The sequence below is a fragment of the Blastomyces dermatitidis genome, assembly GCF_000003525.1.
Source record: "Blastomyces dermatitidis ER-3 genomic scaffold supercont1.6, whole genome shotgun sequence".
Taxonomy (NCBI): Eukaryota; Fungi; Ascomycota; class Eurotiomycetes; order Onygenales; family Ajellomycetaceae; genus Blastomyces; species Blastomyces dermatitidis.
Window position 1 is genome coordinate 3,972,632 of NW_025544779.1, and position 12,851 is coordinate 3,985,482.

The 12,851-nt window shown below is 33.0% G+C and overlaps 2 protein-coding genes across 2 annotated transcripts; one reads left to right on the top strand and one right to left on the bottom strand.

The window, feature by feature from the left end:
* Positions 1-218: 218 nt before the first annotated feature.
* BDCG_06361 (uncharacterized protein) lies at positions 219-923 on the top strand (the record flags this gene model as incomplete). Its single annotated transcript, XM_045422095.1, has 3 exons — positions 219-279; positions 339-410; positions 487-923. 3 exons carry the CDS (start codon positions 219-221, stop codon positions 798-800), a joined length of 447 nt encoding a protein of 148 aa, XP_045277814.1. The 3' UTR covers positions 801-923.
* Positions 924-6,071: 5,148 nt separating this feature from the next.
* BDCG_17290 (uncharacterized protein) lies at positions 6,072-7,345 on the bottom strand (the record flags this gene model as incomplete). Its single annotated transcript, XM_045426431.1, has 3 exons — positions 6,072-6,317; positions 7,081-7,220; positions 7,279-7,345. 3 exons carry the CDS (start codon positions 7,343-7,345, stop codon positions 6,072-6,074), a joined length of 453 nt encoding a protein of 150 aa, XP_045281647.1.
* Positions 7,346-12,851: the final 5,506 nt, after the last annotated feature.

Below are 12,851 nucleotides of genomic sequence, written 5' to 3' on the forward strand. Positions count from 1 at the left end.
TTATATAATCTATTTCTGATTCAGCTAGCATTCTGCATACACTCTCACAAAGAAACTTTCACTATATTACATCACTCATTTACTAACTTTTTCATTCTTCAATCATCTTCTTCATCATCATCATCATTAAATATTACTATTTTATTCAAGATTTCTATTTCTTCTTCTGTTCAACTCTTTTCATCTGTTCATCTATCACATTATACACATTTCTGACAATGGTCTCTCATTCTCACAATAAGTGTCATTGTAGTGCTCATACCAGGCAGTTTGTTAGCAGTAAGTGTAATACATTGTGAAATGTGATCAGGACTTGTTTATCTTCTAACAATTGCCAGAACAACATATTATCATGAATGATGACACATCTTCTTCATCTTCTTATACACTCTCAATCATTTCTCTTCTCAGTGAGTTTCTGATTGTGTTTTCTGGCATGATTTTGCATGGATGCAGATGCTGATATGTTTGTTTTTATTCACATAGAATCTTCACATGTTGACAGATCCGTGTCTGCTGATGATAGTGAACCTGATGTGGAATCATTGATTGAGAACTTGAAGGACGCGATAATGAAGGAATTGTCTGTGTCATGTGTGGCCGGGTCTCCAGCGTCCCCCCCTGCCCCTTCTGCCGCTCCTTCCCCTGCTGCTCCCCCTCAATCTCCTACACTTGCCCCTGTGTCTGGTTCTCCCGCTCCTGCTACCCCTGTTCCCGCGACCCCCACTTCTGCTACTCCTGGTTTTGCCGCCTCTGCTTTTGTTTTTGGCGTTTTTCGGGTGGCGTGGTGTTGGAAATAGATTAAACGTGTGGCGTATGAAAATGAATGGGGTGTGTATGATAACATTTGTCTTTTTGCAGCCGACCCTTACAGTTGGTGATCAATTCATTATCCCTTTCCTTTTTCTTATGCTTTTCCTTTATCTGCTAGCCACTACTCTTACGCGACCTCTATATGGTACAGTATTTGGTGACTAGGTTCAGCAGCTTCCATCTTTGTGATTCTGCCTTGCACATTATACTGTCTCTCTTCGCCCGCTCAGACCACTACAGTGAACAGCTCATCAAAACTAACCTCACCTGACCTCTGAGCATCCTCAGGGGTTGAGATGGCTTGGTCTCACACATCTGCGGATGTTTCAGATAGTTCATTCTCTGTGATCTCTGTGATTGAACTGATGTAAATAGTTGAATTCAACTCTGAATTTCTTTTTCTTCTGTAATCTGACTTATGTGTAAGTCTGCTGCTCTGAGACTGCTCTTTACTGTGTTGTGCTCACTGTCTGTGATGCATTATCATATAATCAGCTACAGTCTTATTACTTATTGAAGTGTGATGTTCATCTGATTTCTTCATTTCTTCTCATTCTTTTCTTATAATTGTGAAAAGATCAGAATAAGTGAGATCATCTGATTCATAAGTATCTATAATTTCTCTTACTTTATAAGACTTTTCAATTGTAAGCTTCTTCTTTTTCAACACTGATGATAGTGTTGTGAATAATCATAATCTACTGAGGTCTTGCATCTTTGCTTTTATAAGTTATGAATCATTGATTAAGTTGTATAAGACTCATTCCTCTGATTCTTTCAATGCATACATTCTCAGAGAATGTGATTTGAGTATTTTATATAACACAAATCATCTAGATTGAAACTTCTCAGAACTCTTATTATGTACAAGAACTCATATTCTTATCTTGAGACTTGATTTCTTAATAAGTGAGTCTTGTATTCTTTTCAATTGAATTGCTTGGTTCAGAAGTAACTCATTAGCTTTTGTATGTGTATAACTGATCTCTTTCAATCTTGATTCTGCATCTGTGACTGTTGTGTTCACAACTGTTCTCTCTCTCATCTTTTTCAAAGCATTCTCTGAGATGCGCGGATGCAATTCATACAACAGATAGAATGATGAACACTTGAAGACTGCATACTGTTGAATCTGTGTAGTCAATAGCACCTGTCCGAGATATTCATTTCATAGTCTCATAGGCTTGCTCACTAGATATTTCATCAGTATGTTGTTTAAGATTTCATTCAAGTGTTTCATCTTTCTGTTCATCTGTGAATGATATAGTGTTGTTCTACAATGTCTTGTCTGCAACTGACTCATGAAATGTCTCATCACTTCTTCTACAAGATTTGTACTGTTATTAGTTAGAATCTCACACAGCATTTCATAGTTGATATAGATCTCATTATGTAGAAACTTCATTATCATCTTCTCTATTGTCTCTGAAACTGCTTTCACAACTGATCAGCCAGTAGTGTAATTAATAGCAGTGATTATTCATCAATTTTCATTTGACATTTACAGCAATATGTCTATGAGATTCACTTCTCATTATTTAAATAATTGTATCATACACTTCATCTGATGTTATGCTTTCTCATATTCTAATTCTTTCTTAGATTCTTTCATGACCTGATAATTTGAGTACTCATGAGTGTACATCTGAATGTTCTGAGTCATGCTTGACCAGTATACTCTTGATTCAAGTACACTCATGAGTTCAGAGCTTTCTAAGTGACTGAATTCCTTGTGTATATGAGTCACTAAGTCATATCTAAATGAAGATTCTAGATAGAGAGCTTCTGTGTATTCTAGATCATAGTAAAGCACAATGTTATTTTTCAATTTTCTCAGCTTGAAGCTTGAAAGCATCTCTTCTACTACTTTCACAAAACACTTATCATCTGACATCTTGTCATTCTGCAAGTGAGAGATTATGATGTTCACTTATTCTGATTTCTTGCATTCTCTCAGTGTGTTTAACATGAACATCTCTTATACCTGATTTGCAGAATTCTCACTCATGAAATCAGGTCTGTGACTGATTGTGTCAGGCATCATAATGTCTGATTTCTTTCAGTATTTGATATGAAGATTATACACTTAAAACTTCAAGATTCAATGTACTAAGTGTTTGAAAGATTTTGTTATTAATTGTAGATAGATGAGGCTTTCATAATTCATAATCACTGTTATTATATACCTGTTGTTAATATATCTATTTCATAACATCAGTGTGTGCTTGATCACTAGCAATTTCTTTTCATGCACTGGATAATTGAGCTCAGTACTCAATAGTTTCCTATCATCATATGTCACTGAGTACAGCTTGCTGTTCTTGCCCATCTGTAGAAGAGTGTCTTCAATAGCTCATTCAGATATGTCTGTTATTATTATTATTATTATTCTTCCATTATACTCATATGCAAGCGGAGCTTATGATGAGTCCTTGCGTGATGTTAAATACAGGCCAAGTGTTGATTATACAGGAGGAAATACAGGTGTTGAGACCATGCCAAGATAACAAGAACATAGGAAATACAAAGGAGTGACAATTAGATACATGCGATAATAACTTCCCAGCCCAGGAACATAGAGCAATTTATTGGAGCGATTTATACACCTCTGTATTTATTAGAAACCTGAGGTGCTTGAGTTCCGGATTTAATATATCCCCTGCGGGTTTCGAACCCACACACCTTGGTTTCCCATGCCAAGGCGCTACCGGGTGGCCGCATTAATCATTCGGCCACCGGGGTCAGATATGTCTGTCTCAATGTAGAAAGATTTATTACAATCTGATTAAATAAGTACTGAGGATGTTGTTATACATTCTCTCAGTGTGAGAAAAGCCTCTTCACACACAGCATTTCAGATGATTGAATGAAACTTCTTCTTTCACAGATTTGTATTCATTTCTCTTAAGAGATCTGAGAGTGGTGCAGATATTTGTGCAAAATCCTTAATAAATCTGTGATAGTATGAGATCAACTCAAGAAACTGTTGTATGTGATGTATGTTTCTCAGCCACAGTCAATTTGCTATGACATTCAATTTCTCTGAGATGAGATGTATACAGTTATCACTCACTACATGTTCTACAAACTTCAACTCTTTCATTTCAAACACACACTTGATTGATTTGATATAGAGCTTATACTCTATCAGAGTTGTAAGCACTTCATTAAGATGCTTCAGATATTCATTATATGAGTTTGAAAAGACTAGAATATCATTGAGATATATGAGACATGAGGTTTCATTCTATTTATAAAGAATTGTATTCATCATCATTTGAAAGATGACAGGTGCATTTATCAGATCAAATGACATTGTCAGGAATTTGAACTTTCTTCATTGCATATTAAATGCAGTTCACAGGACTGACAGTTTGTCTACACAGATCTATCAGTATTCTGAGAGAAGATATTGACAATCTTCAATAGATATTGAGTGTTTCTGACTGTATTCAACTGTTGTTGAATCTGTGGCAGTGAATATTCATTCTTGATTATAAGCTTGTTGAGTGCTTGATAATCAATACACATTCACCACTCCTCACCTGTCTTTTTCACAAATAGAACTGGAAAGCCTCATGTACTTGATGAGAATCATATGAGATTACATTCTAGAAGGTCTGTGATCTGACACTTCTGTTCTTCAAGATGCATTTATAACAGAGAGTACACATTCTGATTGACTGGTTTTGCATCCCCTGTGTCAATCTCATGTACAAATCCTTGTTCCAGTGACAATTTCAGTGAAAGATCTGTTCAGAAGATCTTTTCATGCTTCTTCAGAAGCTTCTTCATACACTTGTTCTCTTATATATTCTTTATCTTGATTTCCTCTGCTTCTGAGTTCTGTATGACATACAGAATGCTTTCAGATGAGGTCTTGCAAATCATTCTTTTTGCTTGTTAATGTGTAAGCAGATTTAATTCTTCTATATCAGGGACATGAAATGTCCTTCTCATATCAGTTGATAGGATTGTATGAACCATTTTCTTTCTATCAGTCAACTGCATATAACATGTACATCATTGAATCTGCAGATTGAACCTTTAAAATCAATCAAGTCTGAGAATAAGATTATATTTCACATTCTGCAGCTCTCATGCTCAAATATAGCAAGATCATTCTCTGAAGTGCAAGAGAACTCTTACTCTTGCAGGTGATATTAAATATCAGTTATCAGATAATCTTATACATTGAGAATTCTTCACTCAGCAGACCTCTTTCAATCTTCAGATTATATGATTTTCAATATATTATGTAGAAGCTTCTGTGTCTGTTAACACTTTTGCAGCCATCTCTTAATTCTTACTCAAGTGCTCTCTATACATTAATATTTCAGGTCTTAAGACATTGAGATGAGTGTTCACTTCATCATCCTCATCTGCACCTCATTCAGAAGCCTGCTTCTTCTTTATATTCACAGAATTCAGAGAATCATCTAATGCGGGCATCTCTTTCACTTTGAAGACTTTTCATAGAATATCAGTGAGTGTCTTCAAGCTCACTGATTCAGCTAGTTTTTTAACTGTGTACACTGAGTGCAATCTTTTGCATCATGATTTTGATGTCTGCAGTTGAAGCAAGCTTGATGCTTGCAATATCAAGGTTTTCACTCAGAGAATCTCTTTTTTGAGAGATTCAGTGCTTTAGCAATGGCATTCAGATCTAGATTCATTGTATCTGAGTGTGTGACTTGTGTCATAGAAGTCTGATTACTCATTCTCTGCTGAGATATACTTGATTGCAGTATTTTCTGTTGTAATTGACTTACTTGTTTCTGTATAATAAGAATATTGTATGCTTTCTTCACTGTGTCTGACTGTGAGATTAAGCATTTTCATTTCACTCTCAACTTAAGTGTAAGATCATGAATGAAGATCTGTAAACAGAAAGATGTTGAAAGCTCTTCATTCAACATAAGATAGTGTAAGCTGAAGTGTGTGAAATATAATATAAGATCACTCACTTATCTACACTCAGTGAAGTGTTCATAACACTTATCTTGCACATTCACTTTCTTGAAGTTGTGCAAGATTCATTTGAAAAACTCATTTCATGTTTGTGAGAATGAATATCACTCTGAGTCTGTGAGATTCATCTTTTCATCAGTCATTTATAATGACTTCACTTTTCCATGTAGAAATGCAGCAGATCTTAAGACTTGTTGAAATTTTATTGACTGTCTGTCTGTGAGTTCACATTCAATCTGATAATATGATTGCATCTGACTTAGCCAGCTGATTACAGCATTATTTTTTCAGTCATCATTGAAGCTTAGTGACTCTGACAGATCTTCTGACTTGATATATTTCATGCTTGAATTCTCATCCTGTGCAGTGATCTTCAATGATGTGTACACTTCTGAAGAGATCATGAATGATTGTAGTAGAATCTTCAGATTCAGCATAGTCACCTGTCTGTGTAAATGTTCAATCTTCTGCTGCAGACCTAAGATCTGGTTTTCTCTATTCTTATTAATGATGATAATTGTGTCAGTGAAGCTCTTTATAGTGAATGCTTGATCTGCAGTGAATGTCAATTATTGTTTGACTTTCACCTCAGCCTGCCACTGCAGACACAAGGCCTTGATCTCATTTAGAATTCTTGTACATGTACAGAGCTTCAATTTCAGTTCAGTGATCTCAGTCACTTTTCTTACTGCTTTAAGTAAACTCTCTGAGAGATTCTGCATATCTTCTGATTCAGGTAGCAGAGAAGAGTGTTGTTTGTATCTGCTAGAGAAGGTATTCATTTCAGTGATTTTCTTATTAATCATACAATGTCTATTGTTATATTATTATATTACTGTATCATTATATTACTATATCATTCTATTGCTATATCATTATATGATTTCTGTTATCATTGTACAACTCTGGTGATGATCACTCTCTCTTTTATCTCTTTAGATGGAGAGTAGTCTTCTTTGAATCTGGTTCATCACTTTCATTTCTTTTTTCTCACATCTCATCTGTTCACATCTCATATGTGGCATTCGCCTGAGTGTGGAGTTTTCCCTCAACAAGCAAAGCAGCATCAATCAGATGCTTTTTCACTCACTGCTCTTCATATGCTATCTTTTGAGATGTTCTAGAACCACACTGGTATGATAACTATGAATCACTTTGTAGACAGAATTATCATACTCTGGAGGAGTCTGCACTTCTCACTGATTTTTAGACATGCTATCAGATGTGATTCAAAGGTTGCTTAAGCCAGTGTACAATTACAGGTGTATGTCAGCTTCTTATATTGTAATATCGTACACTAATTAAATTAGCGGCCGCTATGGCCCCTTTACATTCGTACGCGTACGCTAGTAGTTCGGAAGCGGCCGCGTTATTATCCGACGGTCGTACGTTCTTCCGAACCACACTCAGGGTTTTTTCTATGTCTGTAAAGTTAACTATTGTACATTCATCAATTTCAGATATGTAAAATCAGAAAATTCCAGCTCAGAATACAAAAACTGTTTACAAATTGCAGTGTTTTAACATCTTTTGATACTTTGAAACCATTTGACAATATCATGACAAAAGAAAAGAGAGAAAGAACACAGTCTCAAAGATAGACACATTAAATAGATAGATAGAAAGAAATTGAAAGAAAAAGATACAGAAAAAGATAAAGTAAAGAGAGACTATAACAAAACAAATTATTAAAAGAGAGTGTATAGCTGTTTTAACAGACTATATCTGATTGATTTTCTTCTCTTCATATTCAGATAATTCTGAATTTAGTCATTTTCTTGTAGCTGCTTGAGTTTCTGATAGAAAGTCTATTAAGTATTTAATTCCTGTCTCAGTTGAGAATAAGAATCTCATATTTAATTGATTTAGATCATACTTCTCTTTCAATCTGACTCTGAGACTATTGTATAATGCACAGTGCATTATAATAAGCTCAGAATTCTCATTTGTATTGCAGAATGAGCATTCTATTAAGTCAAATCTATCATCAAATCTTTGTATATAAGATTTGAAATAGCCATGTTCTAGTTTCAGCTGAATTATAGATGAGAATATTTTCTTTTTACATTTAATTGAACAAGATTTCCACTTGGATTTTGTTTCAAATCTTGAATAATGTATACTCTTCTTTTGTTTCTGCCAGCTTTCATTTCACTTGTCTAAACAAGATTCTTTTATTTTTCTCTTTATAAAAGATCAGAACATAATTTTTTGAATAGATCTGCTTAATTCTGCATTCTTTTTTGCAGCTGAATCAGTCAATTCATTGCCATGAATATTCATATGAGCAGGAACTTAGTGCAGATGAATTCTCAGCTTTGATATTCTTCTCTTTTGAATTTTTAAAACAGAGTTTAAGATCAGTTCAAGATTCATTTGATCATTATGAATCTGACTATTTCTAAGTCTTTTTAAAGCAGCTTGACTATCAGAGAATATTCATACCTCTTTCAAACAATTTCCTCTTTTATTAGATTTTATTTCAATAAGTTTGAAAGCTTTCACTATTGCAAATAGTTCAGCATCAAAGACTTCACATTCAGAGCCTAGATTTCAGAAATCTGAGATAAAATTAATATTATCTTCAGTATAAGCAATGCCTGCATCTAATCTATTCAAGTTCTCATTTTTTGAGTCATCTGAATAAATCAGAATAGAGTCTTTTATATTGATTGTAGAAATTCTCTTCAAATACTGTTCATATTCTTTCTCTTTTAATAGTTCACTTATTTATAAGTCTATAAGAGATTCAAGCTTTTTTCTTCAGAGAGATAACTTCTCATGATCAACTTTTTCAACATTTAAAGAAGAAAATTGATTTTTAATCAGAGAGTATAGTCTGTACAGTTGAGAAGGCATTTTCTTTGAAGAATTATTTTCATTTCAATCAAGAAATCTATTTCAATTCAGTTCATTTCCAGAGTTAATTGATGAAAATGAAGAAGAGACTCTTTCTCTGATTATATGATTTGAGCTCATCTTTACAACTCTCAGAGCATAGTTCATACAGGTCTTTTCAAATCTAATAGTAGAAGGAGAAATTGAAGCTTCAATTTTCATTGCTTTAATAGGAGATGATTTGAATACTCTCAGAATTCTTCTCAAGGCTCTGTTTTACAGACTTTGAAAGAGTTCAGTGAAATTCTCTTGATTATTTCATCAAACTTGAACTTCATAATCAGCTACTGATGTAATACAGGCTATATATAACTGTCTCATAGCCTGGAAGAATAGACCTCTCTCTGTATTTAATAGTCTGATTATGTTATTTAATAGTCTTTCTGCCTTGACAGTTCTTTGTTGAATGTGATATTTAAAATTCAACTTGGAGTTTAATCATACTTCTAATTATTTGACATTTACACTGAGTTTAATCTCTCTATTTAAAAGAGTTAGAGATAGTTCTTTCTCATTGAATCTAGGAAAGAAATGAATTAACTCAGTTTTATTCATATTAAATTAAATTTGATTGATATCTGCTCTAATAAAGATTTTCTTTGCAGCTTCTTCAATTACTTTCAAATTCTCTTTGATAGTTTTTAAGCTGTAGACTAGATCAATATCATCCACATAACTCAGAGATCACACTATTCTCATATTTCTATTTTTGAATAGATATGCAGTGTATGTTGCAAATAAAATGAGTGAGATTGAAGATCTCTGTAATACTTCTATTTTTATCTCAGTCTTGTCTTATTTCATTCCATCAAAGAAAAGTTGTATAATTCTTTTAGATATAAAACAGTTAACTCATTTTATTAGAGAAAGTGACAGTTTTAATATCTTCAATATCTGAATTAACTTTGACTTTGAAACATGATCAAATGCTTCTTTTATATCAATAAAAACTGCAGTTGAGACCAGACTCTCATGCTTTGCTATTTGAATATCATGAACAACTGAGAGAACAGTGTCAATTACAGAACACTGTTTTCTACCTCTCATTTATTCACTGAATAAAAGAGAATCATCTATAGAGCTTATAAAAGATAGTCAAGTAGCTATTATCTTTTCTAAAACCTTTTCTAGGCAGTTCAATAGAGATATTACTCTATATGATTTAGGAATTGAAGTTTTTCTATTAGGTTTTGCAAGAATCACTTCAGTGGCTTCTCTCCAGCATTCAGAATGATATTCATTTTTCAAGAGATTGAAAAAGAGCTCAAAATATTCATTCTTTAAGTAGGAATATGTATTTTGAATAATCAAGTGATTAATTGAATCAGGATCTGCAGCAGTTTTAACAGAACTTGAGAAGATAGCTGACTCTAATTCATCTTGTGTAAGATCAGGTCATTCTCAGTCATTTTCATCAATGTAGTTGAGAAGTGATATATTCTCTTCCTCTGAATCTGAATCTGAATCTGGTGAGTTCTGAAAGAGAATTCTCATGAAAGCTTGACATTTTTCCTTAAAAGAGTTTGCTGTATATGATTCATTCTGAAACTCATATTCTAGAGCTGGAAGTTTTGCTACACTTCTTGTTTTAGTATAGTTAAAAGCTTTAAAAACTTCCTTTTCTTGTGCTTCTTCAAGAAATTTATTCCAGCAGTCTGTTTTAGCTCTTTTAATATCTGAAAAATACTCATTTCTGACAGCTTTGAACTCTTCATCAGATATTACATCATTCTTTCAATCTCTTCTAGCAGTAGTTAATTCTTTTCTTTTAGATGAGATATTCTCATTTCATCAAGGTTTTAAATACTCAGAAGATTTTCTTTTTGAAATATTATCTCTAACACTTGTTAGAATAATAGATGTAATAAGCTTCACTCTATTCTCAAGCATTTCATTTGAGATATCTTGACCAGAATTCCAATATAGCTCATTCTGTCTTTCAGATTTTAACAGTTTTATGCTTTCTTCAACTGCTTTTCAATCAGCTTTTTCAAAGTTATACTGATTAGAGAGAAGAGGATTTTCACTCATTTGTTTTTCACTCAGTTCAATATCAAATTGAATAATCTCATGACCTGATTCTGATGTCTCATTTGAATTAATAAACCAGTTTACAAGTCTTCTTTTCATTAGATTTTGTGACATGAATGTTAGATCTATAATAGACTTCTGTTTCATGTCTTTTCTAAAGAATGTTTGTTGATCAGACTTATTAATCAAATCTATTGAATGCTTAAAGGTTTATTCAATCAGATTATCAGCTCTCACTGCTCTCTTGCATTCTGAATTTCATCAGAGATGATGTGCATTGAAATCTCCTGCAATTATAGAGTTTCTTGATGAAGTTATAATCAGAAATTCTCTATCAATTGTTCAGATATTGTTATTTTTCTTCAATGACTTTTCATTATACATATTTATGAGCTGTATAGTATCAAACTCATTTTCTTTATCTATAATATCACTCACCAGAATATCAGGGTCAGACATGATATCAAATCTTAGATTAAATTGATATCTTGATCTCTTTCTTTCATAGATCACTACTCTTGACTTTATCTCAGACTTTTGAGGTAGAAAGCAGTAGTAGCTTGAATGAGAAATGACATATTTTTACTCAGCATCAAAATTCAGCTCCTGAAGCAGTATAAAATTAACTTTTTATTCAAATGTAATTTGAAGATAAGAATAAATGCAATTTGAGTTTCTATTCACATTATTTTGAATAAATGTGATTTTTGAAGAGTTTTTAAACTTTTTTTGTTGTTTTTATTGTATATTCATACTAAAAGAGAGTAGAGAAGAATCTAATCACTATCATCAGATAGTAGATTATAACTGTTCTGAAAAGTAGGAATCTCAACTGCTTGCATTATATCTAGTTTATCATCAGAGTCATTTCTCAATTCTCTAATCTTAACAGAAGTTTGAGGATTCAAATTCTGTTTTCATTTCACTGAAGAATTGAAGTTTGAAGACTAAGATAATTGAGAGTTTCTTCTTTTTGAGCTTGCAGTTGTGAGTTTACTGACTTGACTCTTCTCTTCAGTTCTAGATTGACTTTGAGCTTCATCTTTTCTCCAGTTCTTTTGAGTTCTAGAAGCAAATATACATTCTTTTGAGCTAGATGCATGTTTTTCTTTGCAATTAGAGCACTTAAGCAAAGTATGTTGACAAATTTCATCTCTTTTTAAGCATCTTTCACATTTATGTGCACTAGTTTTATGATCTCTGGCACAGAATGCACATTTTGAGTCTCTAAAACATGAGATTGCAAAGTGTCCATATCTTTGACAGTTTGAACACTGTGTTTGAGCTTTGAGATTCATTCTTGAGTCTTTGTATTCATGAACTCTCATTTTCAAATCTGCTACTCTTACTTCAGAGATCTTTGACTGTTCAAGTGTTTTTATATATACTAGAATAGAGGCATTTCTCCTGCTTTGTCTGAACTCAATTGAATTTAGCTATACAGGCTTCTTTCTCAGTTGAATGAAGTTGTATTCTTTCAATTCATTTTTGAGAAGTAGCATTTCTTCTTCACAGACAAAAATTTCAACTGGAATATCATGAAGAATGAATTTGTCTCACTTTTCATCTCTTTCAGATAGAATTGTTGTGTTTAACAAAGATTCTACTACTGACTTTCAGAGATTCTCATTCTGAATAAGGAATTCAGCACTGAATTCAGACATTGTAGTCAGAATGATAGAGTTTTCAAAGAATGATGACTCAATTGAAGCTATAACTGGTTTTTGAACTTCAATATCAGTCATCAACTGAGAAAAGAACTGCTGATTAATTTCATTTCTGATTCTGAAAATGAGATTTGAGTTTAGCTTGTTTCTTTGCAGAATGTTCTGATTTGAGACTTTGAGAATAAGTCTTCTATTTCTGAAGATTTGAAAGTTTTTCTCTTTTTACATTTTCTTTTCCACTTTTCTATGAATAGAGGCATGAGCAGTATTCTTCTCAGTTTTCTCAGGATATTGAGCAGGTTTTGAGACAGCAGGTTTAGAGACAGCAGATTCAGCTGCTTGAGCATATGTTTTCTTCTGATTCAAAGAAGAAGAAGAAGTAGGAAGAAAGAAAGAAGAAGAGCAAGATAAAGAGTCAGTGATTTTACTAGGAATTTTCAACATTTTTTGAACTGTGTTTGAGATTCCAAG